Source organism: Pyrus communis, chromosome 11, assembly GCF_963583255.1.
Source record: "Pyrus communis chromosome 11, drPyrComm1.1, whole genome shotgun sequence".
NCBI classification, from domain to species: domain Eukaryota; kingdom Viridiplantae; phylum Streptophyta; class Magnoliopsida; order Rosales; family Rosaceae; genus Pyrus; species Pyrus communis.
Genome location: NC_084813.1, coordinates 6,718,026 through 6,737,473, shown reverse-complemented (window position 1 = coordinate 6,737,473; position 19,448 = coordinate 6,718,026). Strand labels below are relative to the sequence as shown.

Sequence of the window (19,448 nt, the reverse complement as noted above, 5' to 3'; positions counted from 1 at the left end):
AACAATCCTAAGGTTGCTCACTGCAATGGATCAGGTACACGGCAGGAAAAAAAAAATTATTAGGGTTCAGTGTTTTTCTAACCCGGCTCTGGTGCCAAGAAGAAAGAATGTTTTTCAATGAATCATTTTATTTCATATCAAAACAAGGTATATATACAACCCTATACAGATATGGGAAAGAATAAATATGGGAAGGAATAAGGGAAAGAATAATTACATCCTAAACTAGGAAACCAATTGTAGTAGGAATCCCACAATTATAGGAATCCTAATACAAGTCAACACCCCCCACAGACACCAACCTTCAAACCCAGGACTTTCTCTCTCACACACACATAAACCTTCGAACCCACACCCCCCACAGACACCAACCTTCAAACCCAGGACCTTCTTTCTCTCTTCCTTCTCCGTGAAGTGTCGGGACACCCAGAGGACACCCAACCCAGGTCTTGCGAACTCGTGACTATCGAGCAAGATTCCGGCCACCTCCGACCACTTCACGACTTGAGATAGGTACTAATCTTTCCTTCTCATCTCTACATTCGTGTTGGTACTTAAATCGTAGACTAGGGTGGTGTTTTGGTGTCGACCAGAGCTTGGGAGGCTCCTGCCTTCTCCCCCAGAGAGAAACGGGCCGGCTAGAACTAACCTATTAAGTTCAAACCCTTCGAAAGCCCAAAACCAAAGCCCTTAAACCGATTTAACCCTGGCCCTCTGGGCTTTACCAACTCGAGCCTTGGCCCGCTTAAACCCCAAAACCCTTTGCTTTGGGCTGGGCCTCTAAGCTCAAGGCTCGATAGAACCAAAACCCAAAACCCTACAGACTCAGGCCTTTAGGCCCTGCAAGATTGGGCCTTCGGCCCAAGTAACCTAGGCCTAGAAACCCTTTAGGCCCAAGCCCAAACTTGGTCCAACCTAGAAGCCTAGCCGCGCGTGAGTCTGCTTATAGGCGACCCGTGGAGTACACGCGCCACCGTCGGTGGCGTGTGGCCCCTAGAGCCGTCAACCTTACGGCAGTGCGTGAAAGTGCGTGCGGTGACGCTTGAGGGTACCCGAGGTCCCCCCTTATGTTTTTCGACGTCTTGAATCCATTTATCACGTTAGTTTTCCGAAATTCAATCGTTTGAGTATAATTTTATTAATTGGACCCTTTATGTGCTTAGGTGCAATTATTAGTGGCAATTTCGTCCTTCCTATTTCGTATAGCTCTTCGACGACGAAGTATCTGTGAGTAGACCCCTTCTAAAATATATGTTTTAATAGTAGAAATGCATACATGAAAAGCATGATTTAATGGTTATGAGTAAATTAGATTTACACTTTATTATTATCATGCTTTACTAAGAATATTTTGGAATACCATACTTTATCAAAACTTATGTTCTTTGTAGTATATATGATGGATGACTATATGCTATGAAGATGATTTTGAGATATATATATACCTATGTTTGGAAAGATTATATTCAATGGTTTTGTGTGTATCTTGTGGTCAATGTTCTTCCTACAGGCGATGATACTTATGTTGGCTTCGGCCGGGCATGTGTAGGGCACTGTTCTGTGCATATATGATACTTATATTGGCTTCGGCCGTGTGTTGGTAGATGGCTACGGTTGGAAGATACTTATATATGATACCGCTAGTTAGCACATTATATGATATATGTTTCATGAAAGGTTTTATGGCATGCTAGGGTGTTCGGAAAAACCTATTACATATTATGCTATCGACTTTTCATAAAACTTTAGGGGTTAGTATGTTGATAACTGTTTCAGTATTATATATACATCAACTTGGTCCACTCATGTTTGTTTTGCGGCCCCTTAGGACATAGGAACGAGGCTTACGATACACGCTACGAGGCATTTGATAGGAGCATATTCATGCGACTTAAATGGCTTGTTCTCGTGCATTTACGTTATGTTTCTCTAGTTATTTTAGTCCTTTATGCTTCTTTTGTGTGTTTTCAGGTTCTAAGGGCAAGGTATGCAAAAGGATGCCTTTTGGAGCCTTTTGGAGCAAATTAGAGATTGGAATGGATATCATATGCTTGGAGCCAAGAGGATGGACGAAATTAAAGACTTGAAGTAGGAAAGTTAAATCCTAAAAGACCTCATGTTTAAGCATCATTGAAGACTCCTACGCATTTTAGAACACAAAAACAACATTCCTTGCAACCTTAGGACATTGTCGTGTGTTTCCTTGTGTCTCCCTTCCTTGCCATGCAAGGAAGGGCTTTGTTCCCTATTTTAAACACTTAAAGCATTCACTTATCATATCATTCACTTATCAAACCAATCACTTATCACTTCCATTCACTTATCACTCACCACATATCATTCATTTATCACTTAACATATCATTCATTTATCACTTAGCATATCATTCATTTATCAATTATCAAACCATTCACTTATCACTTCCATTCACTTATCACTCACCACATATCATTCATTTATCACTTAACATATCATTCATTTATCACTTATCACAACAACAACCTAAAACACATGCACATGCACCACTAATCCCTTCACTTTCATGCCATCATTTCTCACCCCCCCTTTGCCGTGCAATACACATCAACACATTCCAGCTTTTCTCCTTCTCTTTGCAGCCACAAGTCACATGCATTCACACATAACCATTCACCCTTGCCGTGGCCTTCACTCACATTTCCAGCTTTCCACCTTGCATTTCCACATGCATTCACTTCATCATTACACACCACTCATTCTCTAATTCCACATGCACATTCAATCATTCACTCAAGCACCCTTGTGCCATGTTTCCCCCTTTGTTCCCACCCATCACATGCATTATCATCAAACAAACAACCCTAACCCGTGGCATTCACTCCCATTTCTAGCATGCATTCACATGCATTTTCAGATTATTCCTTCATCATTGCATCCATTCCTCATGCATCCTTCATCATTGCACCACAAAACACTCATCCCACACCCTAACCCGTGGCATTCACTCCCATTTCCAGCTTGCTTATGCAATTCCAGCATGCATTCACATGCATTTTCAGCACCATTGACACCTTTGCCGTGTATCCCCTTCATCATTCCAGCATTCCACCTAATTCACATGCCTTCATTCATTCTTTATTCCACTTACACTCATCATCACACACCTTAGCAATCAACACATGCAATCACATGCATCACAACCACAAAGAATCATCCCCAAAACACTTTGCCGTGGGCACCATTCCACATTCCAGCTTTCCACCATGTTTTTCCATCATTCCTCCACACAAATGCTTAAACAAACAGCCATATGTTCCCTCCACTACCCCTATAAATACCCTAGCATTCATTCATTCATGCATATCTCATTTCATACACTTCACACAACACAAACACAACCCTTGTGCCGCAAATCCCCTTCCATTTCTGTGCAGTTTTTCTCCTCCATTGCAGCCACTATCCAACCACTTCCCATCCCTCCAAAACACTTCACATAATCCCCAAAGCTCACTTAGACCTTGTGCTACAACAACGAGGAAGAAAAGAGTGCCTAAAAGTTCATACAATTCAAGTTTGAGTTGTTGGAATTTTTAGGTGTTTCTTTGATTTCAAAGTTTAAATTTAATTCTCTTTGTTTTGTACGTATGAGAATGGAAGAGAAGAGTGCCTAAACGTTCATACAATTCAAGTTTGAGTTGTTGGAATGTTTAGGGGTTTCTTTGATTTCAAAGTTATGAGGAACTAAACCCCCTTTAGCTAGGGGGTGATTCGAAACTATGTTTATATTTGCAATTTGAATTGATTACGTTTGGTTGGAATTTCATAAGTTGTGGATTCAATTCGTTTAACTGTTTGATTGATAACTTATTTATGTATGTTCATTGAGATTGCAAGCTTAATTTTCATGCATAAATATGACGCTAGAATATAAGTGAATTTCACCTAATCGTTATGAACTTATATTCACAAGTAGTGGAGGTTGCTTATAAACAATCGCGTTAAACGAATTCTTGGCATAAGTTTCATGCGTATTCCATAGTAACGAATGCCTCGTCGATGTTTATGATTTCCGTTGAACTTAATGATCTTTGTCGAATGTCTCTATCATGCGTATTCCATAGTTAGGGACTTTGATTAAGAATAATTTGGTTGTAATGCGTATTCCATTCAATCCAACGAATCTAGGGAAATCTAAAAGTTAATTTGCGGACCTAATTAACTTGGAGCATTGAGTTTCATAATTTATCGAAAGACCAACTGAGAATCAATTTTGTATGCAAGTGTAACATGTGTGGAGAAGAACCCCTTAGCTATTCCATCATCCATATTTTCATCACATTCATATTTACGTTTTGCCTTTAATTACAATTTGTCCATTTAATTTAATCTCGTCCAACCACAATCACCCCCCTTATTTTGTTAAGTCTTATTCATTTGATTTGTCTTATTTTATGTTTTTGAGTATTTGGAGTCTTTTAAACTTGTTTTGATTCTTTTAGTTTGTCTTAGTGTTTTAAAAGTTAGTTTTTATGTTTTTAAGTCAATTTAGAAGGTTTTAGCAAGCCCTCCTAATCCCCGGTCTAGAACGATCCCTCACTTATCCATTCTACTACAATTGTCAAACGAGGGTTTAATTTGAGTGTCAAGTAAATCTCGCATCAGCATTCCCCTACCAGTGATATTGTGTCATCCTCTTTGCTCGACATCTATTGTAATGACAGCCCCTCTCTATTTTACCTTCCGCTTGTTCTCTAGATTAGTTGTATACTCTGAACGTGTCATGCATTATTATTATATTCATTGTTGGCAGTTGAAATTATTATTGTATTTTGTAAGACTTATATTTGAATATTACGTTGCGTAATAATGCGCGAAATTTATATGCATGTTTTACATGTTCTTGGCATATGCATTCATTAAATGGCTTGCGTCACCCTCGGGTGTCGGCCAGCACGTGGCTATCCCGATGTCCCCTAAACATCGGGATCGGGGCGTGTCAGAACCAGTTGGGTTTTTTGGCGAGGGGAGGGGCTGAACCAGTGCTCTAGTCGTGTTTTCTGGGGAGGGGAGTGGTGGCCGCCACTCCTCACCCTCACGTGGCTTCGCCACTGCACTCGCCTATCATATTTTTTTCACGATCTTATAGTTATAAAATTTGTAAACAACTTTAGTGCCCTTGCACTTGTCCTCCAAAAAAACCACTTCCAGCAGTCCATTTGGTAAAGGGCAATTGGTGGGCCAACACATGCCTGTCCAAAAGCCCGAGTAGCTTAAGCTCGGCCTTATGCTAGTGGGCAAGGCTGACGTCAACATGGTGTCAGCCACATTCAATTTTTTTTTCTTTTTTTTTTTTTTTTGATGCGTGATGGGAGATAATGGGCTGACTGGGCCCTTAAGCTATCAAAGTAACTCAGCTCCCCAATAGCTATACACGTGGCATTTTATGGGCAGTTGGATTTGAAACGGCCTTAAGATTCAACAGCCAAAATTAATCTTGTTCAAAATTTTGAATAAAGGTTTTAAAAAATTAGAGAAATTAATGAAAATTCAGAAATAAATGTATTTAAAAATACAAAAATATTATATATTATATATTTTTCTATAGACACCTAACCATCTTCTTCACTACCATATCAAAAATCTAACACGTCCGCTGGTTATTAAATAACTTAATTATGCTTTAAAATTTAGAAAAAAAACATTTGTAAATATGAATCGTCCTTGTCCTTGCCTTTAATTCAACGAGTGGACTCACAAAGGTAATCACTTTTGAAAGGCCAAGTTACGTGCCCTTGTCCTTGCTTAGCTCTTGCCTTTGCCCTCTTAAGAGCAAGTCCACTGGTTGCCCAAGTGACAAGGCAATTGGGTTGAATTGCCTTTGGCTGCAAAAAGGTGGTCCACTGGTGCAAAAAATGGAGGGCAATTGGACCAAGGGCTTGTGCTCTTTCAACTGTCCTTGCAACTTATGTATAGGCTTACACTTGCTGGCTACAAGATATGACAGAGTGGGGTCCACCCACATGCATAGCCCAGAGCCAAATGACTCATTTTTCCTCCAACTTGTGCCGTTGTATTTCCAACAGTAAAAAAAAGTTGCAAAATTTTATGCAGCTACCAAGTGGCACAATTTGGGGCATCCATCAAGATTATTCTAAAGGTAAAAAAATTCAAAAAATATACCCCAAAAACTAAAATACCCTTTTTTTTTTCTTTTTTTTTTTTGTAAGTACCCAACCATCATCTTCATTCCTTGTATTTGAAATATATTATAGAAATCAGACAATAATTTTATTTTCATGAAACACTCATCAAAGCATAAAAAATAAAAATATGTATTTTTGAATAGTGCCTTGCCCTTGCTTTTCACAATCGGGTTGACTTCCAAAAGAGCAATTACTAATTCCAAAAAAAAAAAAAAAAAAAAAAAAATCAGTAAAAAGACGAAAAAAGACGAAAGGCTCAATGGTATTTGAACTTCCACGTTGCACCTGACATGCGAAGCCACGTAAACTTTGCCCCTCTGAAAACTTTGCCTGCCCATATTCACAAAGAAGCCATTCTCACATCCCCAGCCCAGCCCACCCCACATCCCAGACTAGCCGAAAGGGCATCTCGTGTAATTCCCATGAAATTAAAGGTCAAGGTAATTTTAGCTTTCACTAAATAGTCACCGGGATACGAAGGCTAAATTAACAGTTCGTCAATCATGGCGCTTCTGGTTCCAGGCAGTGGTGGGTGCGTACGACTACGAGTAGGCCACTCGCCGCGGCCGGCGCACGTTAGAACGAGCTTCGTTACCTTTGCTAAAGTGTCCCCAAAGACCCCAACCAAAGGCGACAGAGTGGACTGGGTGGAAGCAACTTCAGGCTTCTTTGAAAATGACACGAGGCCCATCATGTTGTTCGACGGTAATAACGGTTCATTTTAGTACTTAACCTCCTCGTCATGCTACTTTGCGCTTGGTGTAAAAACAGCACTTTATGGCTTGTGTGTTTGTTAAAGAATCCATCTTGTTTGTGGTTGTGCAATATGGGATTAGCTAATTGAGACTGGTTTTCAAGGTTAAATATTTGATATGTAACGGTCAACTTTTTTCTTTTCTTGGTAAAGAGTTATTGTAAGCCATTCTAATTTGCGGGGAGCGGAATTCAAACTTGGGTGCAACAGAGTGGGGTCACGACTAACTGATCTAACTTACGTCACGTCTGTGTAATAAGTCATGTTTCGAATAAGTTGCAGAGGAAAATACAAATATACTTTTGTCCATCTTGTAGTTTTACTCCATGGAAGATAGTGAATGAGGCTAGAACTTCATAATATGTTATGTATTTCTGTAATTCTTAATATGGTTATGTTCTAAACTACTATGTTTTAGAGTTTAGTTGGATTCGTTGGCGCAGAACGTGAGCACAATGCAAATTCTGCAATTGCGTTACAGATACAATGAATACTCATGATCGTCGATTTTTTTCGATTTTTTTACAGGTGTTTGTAACTTGTGTAATGGAGGTGTAAAGTTCATGCGGGATAATGATCGAAATAGGTTCGATTCTCCTCTTCCTTTGATTGTTTAGACTCTATTATGATCATCATTAAGCCAGCAAGATTATATTTAGTAGGGGAAGAATGATCTCTTTTCTTCATATATATAATCCTTAAGCTTGATGAGTGCAAATTATTTGGTAACTTATGAGGCTTATCTTCAATCTTTTCCTCAATGTGTTGTTCTTGTTAATTCACTTCTGACAGGAGCATAAGGTTTGAAGCTCTCCAGAGTGAAGCAGGGAAGAAACTGCTCAGAAGGTCTGGAAGAGCTCCCGATGATATTTCAAGTGTTGTTCTTGTTGAAAAGGATAGGTATACACAATGACCTCATTGCTTATCTGGAGCAGTTTTTAACAATTGTCAAGGTTTTGATGAATGATAACATTTTTCTCATTCAAATGAATTTTTTCATATAAATTACTTTCTCGTAAGTGCAACGGTCTCTCAATTTGACGATTCCAACTGCTAATTTAAATATTAAATTACACAGCATGTAGCAGATATATCTATAAAGGATTATACGAGTAACATTGATAACTGACATCATGAATTTCAGATCATTCATCAAGTCAGAAGCTGTTGTGAAGATAATGGAATATATAGACTTGCCCTTCCCCCAGCTAGCGTTTTTCGCCCAGTTTGTACCTCTGTAAGTCATCCCTCTTTGTTTTTTTATAATTTTTGTCTGTCAAGATTCAAACTGATGGACAATGCCATGGTAATACACTGTTTCCATAACTGATATTTATTTCTTCTTCCGGATGAATGCAGTTTTGTAAGGGATTTTCTATACGACAATGTAGCAAACAACCGTTACACAATCTTTGGTCGCTCAGACACGTGTGAGTTATAGGCATTTGAATACTTTTAAGTTTTCCTACTGAAGGTATGTATTGTAAAGTACGGATATGATGAATTTGGATTTTGTAATGTAAGTTTCACTTCCATTTTAATAGAATGAAAATTTATCTAATTTGTTTTACAAGTTTCTTACTATATAGCTTCATATTAACACGACGTCTAGAAGTACAGTTTGCATGGGAATTGGAGGCTAAGCTGTCTCCCTTCACAATCCTTGGGTTGATTAATCGAAATGCAGAAAAATTCTGAAATAGAAGTTACAGAACTCATTTACATTGCTACCTCAATTAAAATATAACATAGCATTGCCTTCATCTCCATCTCCTTATCCTAGAAGACTCCCTGCTGTCTTTGCTTATATTCCGTTCCTCTCCTGTATGTGCTAAAATCACTTCATTAATCCTGTTTTTGAGGTCAAGTGCACTAGCATGAACACCCGCAAGTGTGTTTTGAGTATATGATCATGTATGTTTGTGGGGATACCGTATAGGTATTTAAGTCATTCTGACAGCCCTGTGTTACCATCTTGAAATTTAGCGTAAAACTCACTATGCTCATTCACAGACAAAAACAATTTCAAGCAAATACTTACTAACAAAAGTGTCATGATTTGTTATAGATAAGAAAGTATGTGTGTGTGTGTATATATATATATTTGTAGTTTGAGCCTTATGAACTTATAAAGCGATTATTTAGTGTTTTTGTTATAACATGTCAAACCATATTCGAAATGTAGTAGCTTCTAGTCTGGCTTATGAGATATATTCATTTCGTACATATACATACATACATTTACATCTGAACATTCACAAATATACATCCGAATGTCAGCAAGTTAATTAGATGCACTTTAGATATGCATGTCTTTCTTTTTCTGATATAAGGAAGTATAGTATATGGTGCCTTGTTTTTCCGTCATGTAGAGGTGGTGGTGTTATACCTGCAATTCTTGAGTAGGCAGTTGAGCTCTCTAGATTATTCGTTTGATTTCTAGAACTTAAGGTAGATTTTTCAGTGCCGGAGGACCGTATAGCTTACCAAAGCCATATGTGTATCTGCAATGAATGAGAAAGGAGAAATGTTAATCAGGGACTGAAGGTTGCTTGATTTTGATTTGTATTTAGTAGTAAATTTCTGAAAGGAAAGAAAACAATTTACTAACTTACCCAAGAACTAAGAAAACAAAAGCAGTGATCCCTAGCACATACTGATAGAACTTGTGCCTAGATTTACGTCTTCCCTCGTAGGTTGATGGAAGGTGCCTGCTGCTTATATAACCATACTGTGGACGAACTAGAATAACAAAACCAAGGAAAAATCCTGCAAGGAATCCTCCTATATGAGCTGAACTGTCCACTTTAGGTATAAACCCAACAGCCATATTCACGGCAATGACAACCATGAGTATCAGGAGCGCTGTGCACTGAATAGCAAAGTTAGATCTTAGACGTATCCCTCATCGATTTGATCCTCAGCATTAAAAGCTGTTGTATTTTAGATGCCGGCATAGCTGGGGTTCTTTAAAAGAAAAGAAAGGTTACCTTATTCACGTAGATTGTCCAGTTTATTAGAAGCTCGGAAAGCATGGCTCCCAGCAATCCAAAAAGTGCTCCAGATGCACCAACAGATATAGTCGGGCTTGCGGTTCTCATGCGATGTAGAGTCGATCCTAAACTTCCTCCTATTCCGGCAAGCAGATACAGGAACCCTATTCTGACTGCCAAATCAAAACAGTTAAGAATAGTTAGCATGCATTAATCATGTAAAAACCGAGTTGACATCTCCTGAATCTTAAGTTCTTACTAAATCCGAATTCCTGCTCAAGCCGGATTCCTATGAATAGAAGGCTCAGCATGTTGAAGAGCAAGTGAACGACTCCAGCATGAAGCCACATGCAAGACAAGAGGCGCCATCCTTCGCCCCCTTCCACCACTAGTTGCAGTTCAAGGGCTCCTAGTTTCTTTAGACTGCAAACATTAGCAATTAGATTAGGTTTTAACATGACCGTTCAAGAAGTTATAGCCAAACGTAAGCCTAGTTCAGTTAAGAATGATTTCCAAGTTGGCACAGCCATCAGACATGTTTCCTTTGTTTGACTTTGGGGGACCCGAAAGACACTGCCCCCTGCATTTTGGGGTAGCATAGATTCATAGGAAGGGACATTGTTGCTAAGACCCAGAGCATTTTTGGGGTAGCGTGGATTCATAGGAAGGGACATTGTTGCTAAGACCTAGAGGACGAGGGAATGCGACAACCCTGGAATCTTACGTTGGCTATGGTGCTTGATAGATTAGGGCACTTAAGCAAGACATAAGAATCCGAATATCAATTGGTACTTAAGCAAGAGGTTAGAGCAAGTATAAGCTATACAGAAAAAAAAATAGAACTGAAGGTATCTTCTTTGTTCAAATTAATCATGTTTTAGTCTTAATCAAATTCTGTAATTAGTTCTTGTTTCTGTAATCCAAAACTATCTCAATTGCAGAAGATTAGACGCAGGTGAGTTGAATTAGTTTTATGCAACAAAACAAATAAGAAATAAGTGACAGAAAAAATAGAAATCATTGGGAGAGGTAGGAGGAGATTCTTACGTAAGTGCGGCAGGACCAAGGAGAGGGTTTTCTCTGAAGGGTTGGAAAGAAAACCTCTTCAAGAAAGGAAAAAGACACTTTTCCCCTGTAGTTGGACAGTCATTGACGTACATTGTGTACATGAACATGGCAACATTGACGACAAACACGATTGGCATGAGCCACGGCACCCATGGCTTTGGAGGAGGGGGGCACAAATGGGGCGGGGGCATGGAATGCCGAGACTTTTGTCTCTTTTCGCGCCCCTTCTCCATGTCTTCAGAGGATGGCGGTCTCTCCCCCATTTTTTCCGGCCACAGGGGGTGGTAGAGGAAGAGGAAGAGGTAGAGGTAGAGGCGCACACTGCACCGGCGCTTTTGGCAGATGCTAATGTGCACCACCAAGTTCCAGGGAGGAGAAAAATGAGAGAAATATTGGCACTGGGTGGCAAGGAACGAGTTTGGCTAGGTTGGTAGTTAAGTTTGGTACTCTTCCTTGATTGTAGATGTCTGGAAATTACTTTATGGCCCTTCTGGCCTCTATTCTTTAACAAAACAAACAAACAAACAAACAAACAGAAAAATAAAAATTCATTTTTTTGCCAAAAATAAATAAGATTGGATTACTAAATAAAAGGTTCGACTTAATAACCAATTCAATGTTGAAAGTTGCTTTAGTGTACTTTGCTAATTAAGAAAATAAACATAGTTCGAGTTGGAATTATGACATATTGATAACGATCAAGACACGTAGGGATATAATTAGGCAATAACATTAGGGGCTATGAGTACTTTGGGGGCTCAACAGAATGAAGTTATCCCATTGCAGATTCTCTTGTTACATTTAGAAACTGTGGTAGAAACACCAGCCTGTGGTAGCTTTGTATTTGTTACAGGTTACAGGACTCAGCTCGTCAGCCATTGCTTCTACGCAGTGTTTAAAATATTGGTATTGGTGGAAATGTTGAGCGCAAATTTGTGGACGTATTGATGCATATATCGAATATCAATGTCAATATCAATTGCTTTCAATTAAAATGATGAAAAATTAAAATGGAACTTTAGGTACTGTAAACATTGGTTTTGACGAAATATACGAGTTTCTTCGATATTTAACAGATATGTTAGAAATATCGACGATATATGTCGATTTTAGCGTAAACTTAAGAGTTTGTCCAATATGAGGTGAAGTTTAGGCTTCACCTCCATTTTCATATCTTTCTCTATTTTTTTGGATATTTCCATGTGAGTATCGATCGTATCGAAGAAATTTTAAACATTGCTTCTACGTAAGGTTCTGCCACAAACTTTTGTGTTCCCAAATTGCATAGCTCGAGTTGTTAGTAAATGACAGGGATCGGAAATGTGTTTGGATTTGGTTAGCTTCTATGATGAAGAATGTTGATGTTCTATCATAAAATTAATTGCGGAGTATTCCAACTACGTATAAGCACATGCAAGGTCCCTACTCTCATTAATGTGGGATTCATTCTCAACACGTCCCCTCACATGTGACCAATTTTCAAGTCTAACACGTGGATAACACAACTCAGGTGACGTAGAGTATGTGTGGTCGTTGAGCTTCACACCTAGGATAACTTGCTCTGATACCAAGTTGAATATCAGAATGCACGATGAACAAACAAATACAAAACTACACTACTATTTTATTAATTGAAATCAAATAAACATGAGTCAAGATGGCTATAAACCGAGGATTACATTGTGACTAAGTTGTTCTCTATTGAATAACAAAGCATCCTACTTTATAATATACTAACCTAATCCCTAATCATACTTTAGAATATACTAACCTAACCCCTAATCCTACTTTATAATATACTTTATAATACACGAACCTAATCCCTAATAAACAGGAGAATAAACCTAATTATTAATGTTTTCTAGTACCACTGTCAAACTCATGGCGGTACACAACATAAGTTTGCCAACAAGTAGATGCGGATGCAGATTCAATTAAGTAGATAGGCAGGCTCTCCTACAAGCAGACAAGCAAACATATGCAGCTGTAGATTTCGTTAAGCTTTGATACTATGAAGAAAATTAAGGTTCCGCCATAAAACCAATTGGGGTAAATTACACTATGGGTCGAACAACACTATCATACCTCATCTTTTAAAAATGACAATGTCATACCTCATCTTACAAATTTGTGCCAAAGTCAGACCTCCATTAGTTTTTTTGTTAATTTCTCTATTAAGTGCTGACGTGGTTAGAGACGAAGCCCACTCACTAATCCAACTGGATTAAAAATAATTAAATATATTTTTAATAATTAAATAATTAAATAATTAAAAATAAAATTATTTTTTATATAAAATTGTGGGATCCATCCTTTATCTCTCCTCTCTCTATCTCTCTTCTCTCTCTCTGGGCACCTGCATCCCCAAAACCCAGAAACCCTTCCTACTTGTCCCCCCCAACCTTCCTCCACCACCCTCTATTTCTCATCTTTCTCTCACGCCTCTCTCTCTTCTCTCTCTCTTCTCTCTCTCTCTCTCTCTAGGGACCTGCATCCCCAAAACCCAGAAACCCTTCCCACCCGTCCCCGGCTTTCCGGGTCTAGAAAGTTCGCGACTTGCCCTTCCGGCGAGATGCTCATCCACAAAAATGGTGCCTTTACGAAGCCGTACATGCCGTTCTTAGCCGGAGATTCTCGGAATCCAGTCATGAACGACGGGCCCCACTGGTAAAAAAAAAATCAACAGCGATGATGTCATGACGCCACCCTGGCGCCAAAACCCAATCAGATTCTCCCAATCGCTGAGGGTTTGGTAGAGATTCCTGTGCGTGATTTTGGGATTTTAGAGATGCAGGTGCCCAGAGAGAAGAGAGAGAGGCGAGAGAGGCAAGAGAGAGAGGGTGGGTCCCACAAGTTTATATAAAAAAATAATTTTATTTTTAATATTTAATTATTAAAAATATATTTAATTATTTTTTAATTCAGCTGGATTAGTGAGTGGGTCTCGTCTCTAGCCACGTCAGCACTTAACATAGAAATTAACAGAAAAACTGACGAATGTCCAACTTTGGCATAAATTCGTAAGATGAGGTATAATATTATCATTTTTAAAAGATGAGGTATGATAGTGTCGTTCGACCTATATTGAGGTAGTTTTGTGTAATTTACCCAACCAATTGGCAATATGTGGAGTAGTCCAACTACTTATAAGCACATATAAGGTTCATTCTCTCATCAATGTTGGATTTATTGTCAACATATGAGCTTGTAGTTACACATTTATTACTGGCTTTGTGCCTTATTGCGATTTTTCCCAGTTTCAGTAAACTGAACTGTGAAGCATGTCAAGGAGTTGTTAGAAGCTGGGTTAGTAAGGCCAAGCAATAACGTTCCTTTGTCTCCCGTTCTTTTAGTTAGAAAAGAATGATGGAATTTGGAGAATGTGTATTATAAAGAGTTTGAGGGAATTCGTTGAGCTTATAATTACTATATATTTTTGGAAGTTTGGAATACATAACCCCACAGCCCATACCTAGCATTATTTCTGCCGTTTGTACCTTTGCAAGTCCTTCGCCAATCATTAATTACAAAGGCGGTTTGAAAACCATTTCCTTTCTAATTTTCTGTATTTACTTTTTGGCTTTCAGTTTTTACTTTTTTATTTAAAACTGAAATTTTGTTGGGTAACTACTTCTGAAAACCAAATAGTAAAAACTCAATTGCTAAATTTTGAAAACTCAAGAAAATAGCTTTCAATTATTGGTTTTGAGTTTTCTTTTTTTGGAAAACTGCAAACTGAAAACTAAAAATAGATACCAAACAAGATTTCAATTTGAAAAAAAAAAAAAAAAACTAAAAATGAAATGGTTATTAACCGCCCCAGACCTACCCAGATTTTTAAAATATATGAACAAGGCATACTGTTTTGTGATTTTCGTCCGAGATTACATAAAAGGCCATGTTTCGACTGTTAAAGATTTTTTGGTTGTACATACTCGATAAATATGAACACCCTCAGATTCGCCAAAGAGTACGCATCGATCTTCTCCTACTTAAGGGTACGCTTATTTGCAAGTGCAGATGTGATGAATTTTGATTTTGTAGCCTAATAAGTTTTGAGATTGACATCAGAGTAATGAAACTTCCCGAAGTTGTTTATTCCGAAAGATGCAGAAAATTTTCTGAAAGTGAGCTAGAGACTACGGACAAAAAATTGTTTCGATTACTAAGAAACCTGAAATACTTATCTGATCACAGTACACAAAATACTTATCACTCTTAAATCCCCACAATCATCTCCGTCATACACACTTACATCTGAACATTGGCAGGTATATATACACATCAATGATACGTATGCATGTGTTTCATACATATGTTTTGCGTACGTACGCAAGTACAGTTTATGGTGTTATACTTTCATCTCTTGAAGAACATGCAGTTGAACCGTCATGGAAGTATTGTTTGTCCATTAATTACGCAAAGCTTACACAGGCTCAATATTTGTTTACACTATCAGGCAGATGCTGTCTAATTTCCTTTATGTTAAATAGCTTACCGAAGGCCGTTGCAAATCTGCAAATTTAGAAAACAAACATAAATTTGTTAGATAATCGATGAATAGTTTTTTTTTTTTTTTTTTTTTTTTTTGGCATCCTTGAATCAATTGTCGAAAGAGAAAAAGAAATTATCCACTTACAGAATAATGGACACGACCAAACCAACGACACCCAGAAAATATTGACAGAAGTTGTGCCTTGCTGTACGCTTGACTTGATTGTGTGTTGGCATGTATTTGCTGCTTACATATCCCAACTGAGGCTTAACAAAAAACACAAAACCAAGGAAAAATCCAGCGACGAGTCCTCCTACATGAGCTGAATTGTCCATATGAAGTAGAAATCCAATGAGCAAGTTCAGGGCAGCATTGAGGATGAGTATCATGATTGTCGAGCACTGAATAGGAGGATAGTTAGATGTTAGATGGACCCCTCATGGATTATTTAACGGGTGCTTTAGATTTTGGCCCTTACAATTCATTATTTCTAGATAAAAACCCATCTATTTTTAAAGATCTAATTTAAGCCCAAATTTAAAATTTGCAAATATATAGGAACACTATTGACCTATTAATACAATTTATTTACACTCATGCCACTCATACTTTATGGTTCCTTTTTCCAAATTCCTAAATTTATGCCAAATTAAAAGTAGTAGAAAAAGTGAAATAAAATGAAAAAAGTGTTTGCATTAACCGTATCTATGTCAAACTAGAAAAGTAGTTTTTTTTTTTTTTTCGTGATATATTTTTTAGCAATTTTATCCATATTAATTGGTAGGTAAATTAGTTTGTTCCAATTATTTAAAAAAAAAATACTACACCTATATTATATATTTTGAATCAAATAACATTCCTCTAACTTGTAGGTAAATTATTTTCTATGTATTGTTATATATGTTAGACACGTTTTGTTGTTGTATAAACATGAGTGGAACATAATATTGTTGATTTTATACATCAAACTGCATTTCTTTTGTTATAGGTAAATTATTTTCCATGTACAAGTACTTATGTTAGGCAAGTTTTGTTGTTGGTACATACAATATTTTGTATCATTGTAAAGAAAGATGTTACATTACACCCATGCTATAATTGTTGTAGGTAAATTATTGGAAATTAATTTGTAGTTAGGTAATGAACATTTTGCATCATTGGAAATGAATATTTCAAAGAGTAGGTAGGTAAATTAATTTGTTCTAATTATATAAAAAAAATTACACTACACCTAGCTATATTTAATTTTTCCAATTATTAAAAAAATTTATACTACACCCAACCAAATAACATTTCTCTAAGTTGTAGGTAAATTATTTTTCATGTATTGTTAGATATGTTAGGCACATTTTATTGTTGTATAAACATGGGTGTAACATACTATTTTTAATACCATACATCAAACTACATTTCTTCTTAATATAGGTAAATTATTTCTTCTTTTTAATATACATCGAACTACATTTCTTCTTAATATACATCGAATTACACCCATGGTATAATTGTTCGTAGGTAAATTAATGTGCATGTAGATAATGAAATACAATGTTCTAATATATTAATAAAAAAAAGGGATAAATTCAAAAGTATTCAAGAGTAGGGTGAAAAAACTGAATCGAATAGTTTTATGAAAATTCAATACCTTTCTAAAAAATTAATATGCAATAAATTTTTAACATTAATGTCTTTTTTTTTTCTCGTTGCAAAATCATTTACTATTTCCTTACAATTAATTGTCTACATCAAGTATGTAATAGGGGTATTTTAGGCACATGAAAAATGTAAAATGTGTGAATTAATATGAAGTTAATGAATTTGCTTATGTGGATCCTAATCATTGGGTTTTCTTAGAATAAAAAAGTTATGTAGGGTTTTATATAAAGAAAATTGAGTTTGAAGGGCTAAAGTCATATTTTCACATTATTTAACGCAGCGTTAAACCTAAACGACGTAATCTTGGATACAAGGAGACGAGAAAATAAGCGTTACCTTATCGTCATAGACTGTCCAGTTTGTGATCAGCTCAGAAAGTGAGGCTCCCAACAATCCAAAAATTGCCCCAGATGCGCCAACTGATATAGTCTTGCTTGTCCTTTGTTGTTTGATAATATTAAGGCAAGACCCTAAACTTCCCCCTAACCCAGCAAGCACATACACGAATCCGAATCTGTCTGCCAAATCCGAGCGGTTAAACAACAGTTAGCTGCCATTCAATATTGATCACGTAAAAACTAAAGTACTCAACGTAAATCTTTAACCCAAAGTTCTTACGAAATCCAAAATCCTGCTCAAGCCGGAGCCCTACGAAATCAAGACTGAGCATGTTGACGAACAGATGAATCAGCCCAGCATGTAGCCACATTGCGGAGAACAGGCGCCATGCTTCACCATTCAGCACTAGTTTATTATCAAGGCCTCCTAGTCTTTGGAGACTGCAAATATTAGCAATTAGATTAGGTTTTAGATGTAGGGAATTGTTCTGTGCACACCCTCTTTAGATACTGGCCCTTTATTCCCTTATACTCTATTCAATCCAATGGCTAAAAAACGGGTGTGCATAAATCATTTCCCTTCGAAGTAATTGGAGAAAGCTTATTAGCCGGTATTACTTTTCCATTCTTTGTTACCCTAGAAAGTTATGCTGAACTTGGTTCCAAGGAGCAACTGCTAAACAGAATGCCAAAAGTTCAATCTACAATGTTGAAATTTCGCTTTTGTTTCGAATTCTAAAACTACAGAATACAACAGATTAATCTGACCTCAGCGGAGATTGATCAAAATTCAACCTCTCACTACCACCAAATCTTTATTTACGATAATACAAGGTAAATCAACCCTACATTATGCTGTACATCTCCTTCCATGTCACTTTTAGCTATAAAAACTTCAATTCCTGGATCATTAAACTTAAATAAATTGGATTGACAAGCCTCATACATCTCAATTGAGAAAAGCATTGATCAAACAATTTTTGTAATCCCGTAATTAGAGATAGATAAATAAATAAGATAAAAGACAAATATACATGATCGAGAGAGCTTACGTTTCAGGGGTAGGACCAATCATGCGGTTATCGCGCCAAGGTTGGAATGAGAACCTATCCAAAAAATGCCCTCCCATACACTGATCCTTTGACATTCTAGAGGGGCAGTTGTTCTCATACATTATCCATATGAACATCCCGAGATTCACCAAGAATATAAGAGGCACCAGCCATGGAGAGTACCGCCTTGGCGGTGCCATCATTGGTGGTGGCGCGTAGAAGGCTGCTGGAGGTGGAGCGCCATAGTATGGCGGCGGAGGTGGATACATTTTTGTTTCTTTTTTTGTTTTCAAAGATGTGCTATGAAATTCTGTATATGTGTGCTACCGTGCCGGGGCGGAAGAGGTACACACTGCACCGGCAGTGTTGGCGTGGGTGGCAGATGCAAATGTGCACTACGGTTGTGGGGGTTGAGGGAGAAGAGAGAGATATAGCTAGGTTTTTGGGTGGTAAGGAACGAGTCCTAGGCGTGTTGGTAGTTATATTAGGTATGTGTTTTCCCGCTAATAGATGTGTGGATAATACTTAATGGTCCTTTTATCATTCATTAGAACACAAATATTAAAAAATTAAAATTAAATAAATAAACATTTCTAGGGTGAAGGGATATATGTCACGATAACACTTTCATAGGGTGAAGGGATTATGTCAGGACAATGCTTTCATCCACCGTAAGGGTACACATCCTTGTCCATTTGGGTTTGATTACCGCATTTTCAATTATAAATAATTGGTTTTGATAACAATAATTAACATCTTCATCATAAATTGTCCACTTAACACATATTAATCACTAACAAAAATCTCCAATTTGACTTGAGTGTTTGCAAAAATACAATGATTACGACAATGAACTGTTCAAATGATTATATTCTGACGAAAAAAAAATACGTTTATCAAATTTCTGTTTAAT

General features: G+C 37.4%; 3 protein-coding genes across 6 annotated transcripts; 1 reads left to right on the top strand and 2 right to left on the bottom strand.

Annotated features, from left to right (window-relative positions):
• The first annotated feature begins 6,562 nt into the window (after positions 1-6,562).
• On the top strand, positions 6,563-8,497 carry LOC137707947 (DCC family protein At1g52590, chloroplastic). The gene is made up of 5 exons (XM_068446893.1): positions 6,563-6,887; positions 7,465-7,522; positions 7,729-7,836; positions 8,081-8,173; positions 8,296-8,497. The coding sequence occupies exons 1-5, from the start codon at positions 6,686-6,688 to the stop codon at positions 8,375-8,377; spliced, it is 543 nt and encodes a 180-aa protein (XP_068302994.1). The 5' UTR covers positions 6,563-6,685; the 3' UTR covers positions 8,378-8,497.
• Positions 8,498-8,631: 134 nt separating this feature from the next.
• Positions 8,632-11,376, bottom strand: LOC137707946 (RHOMBOID-like protein 5). 4 transcript variants are annotated; one of them, XR_011064749.1, is made up of 6 exons: positions 10,977-11,376; positions 10,189-10,352; positions 9,927-10,102; positions 9,552-9,808; positions 9,326-9,440; positions 8,632-8,898 (listed from the first exon to the last, which is right to left on the bottom strand). XR_011064749.1 is itself a non-coding variant. In XM_068446892.1 (5 exons), exons 1-5 carry the CDS (start codon positions 11,258-11,260, stop codon positions 9,383-9,385), a joined length of 939 nt encoding a protein of 312 aa, XP_068302993.1. In that variant the 5' UTR covers positions 11,261-11,376; the 3' UTR covers positions 9,082-9,382. The 4 variants fall into 4 exon arrangements, 1 of the variants encoding a protein (XP_068302993.1); XR_011064748.1 differs by having other exon boundaries at positions 8,632-8,767; XR_011064750.1 differs by having other exon boundaries at positions 8,632-8,758.
• A 3,729-nt stretch (positions 11,377-15,105) lies between these two features.
• Positions 15,106-18,923, bottom strand: LOC137709484 (RHOMBOID-like protein 5). Its single transcript, XM_068448577.1, has 5 exons — positions 18,536-18,923; positions 17,764-17,924; positions 17,482-17,663; positions 15,637-15,893; positions 15,106-15,512 (listed from the first exon to the last, which is right to left on the bottom strand). The coding sequence occupies exons 1-5, from the start codon at positions 18,802-18,804 to the stop codon at positions 15,434-15,436; spliced, it is 948 nt and encodes a 315-aa protein (XP_068304678.1). The 5' UTR covers positions 18,805-18,923; the 3' UTR covers positions 15,106-15,433.
• Between the last annotated feature and the right edge of the window lie 525 nt (positions 18,924-19,448).

Coding starts and splice junctions, on each gene's coding strand:
- LOC137707947 (XM_068446893.1), top strand. CDS start 6,686: ATGGCGCTTCTGGTTCCAGGCAGTGGTGGGTGCGTACGACTACGAGTA. Junction 7,523..7,728: donor CGGGATAATGATCGAAATAG/GTTCGATTCTCC, acceptor CACTTCTGACAG/GAGCATAAGGTTTGAAGCTC. Junction 7,837..8,080: donor GTTCTTGTTGAAAAGGATAG/GTATACACAATG, acceptor CATGAATTTCAG/ATCATTCATCAAGTCAGAAG.
- LOC137707946 (XM_068446892.1), bottom strand. CDS start 11,260: ATGGGGGAGAGACCGCCATCCTCTGAAGACATGGAGAAGGGGCGCGAA. Junction 10,353..10,976: donor CTTGGTCCTGCCGCACTTAC/GTAAGAATCTCC, acceptor TAATGTTTGCAG/TCTAAAGAAACTAGGAGCCC. Junction 9,809..9,926: donor GGACAATCTACGTGAATAAG/GTAACCTTTCTT, acceptor TTTGCTATTCAG/TGCACAGCGCTCCTGATACT.
- LOC137709484 (XM_068448577.1), bottom strand. CDS start 18,804: ATGTATCCACCTCCGCCGCCATACTATGGCGCTCCACCTCCAGCAGCC. Junction 17,664..17,763: donor TGAGCAGGATTTTGGATTTC/GTAAGAACTTTG, acceptor CGGATTTGGCAG/ACAGATTCGGATTCGTGTAT. Junction 15,894..17,481: donor GGACAGTCTATGACGATAAG/GTAACGCTTATT, acceptor CCTCCTATTCAG/TGCTCGACAATCATGATACT.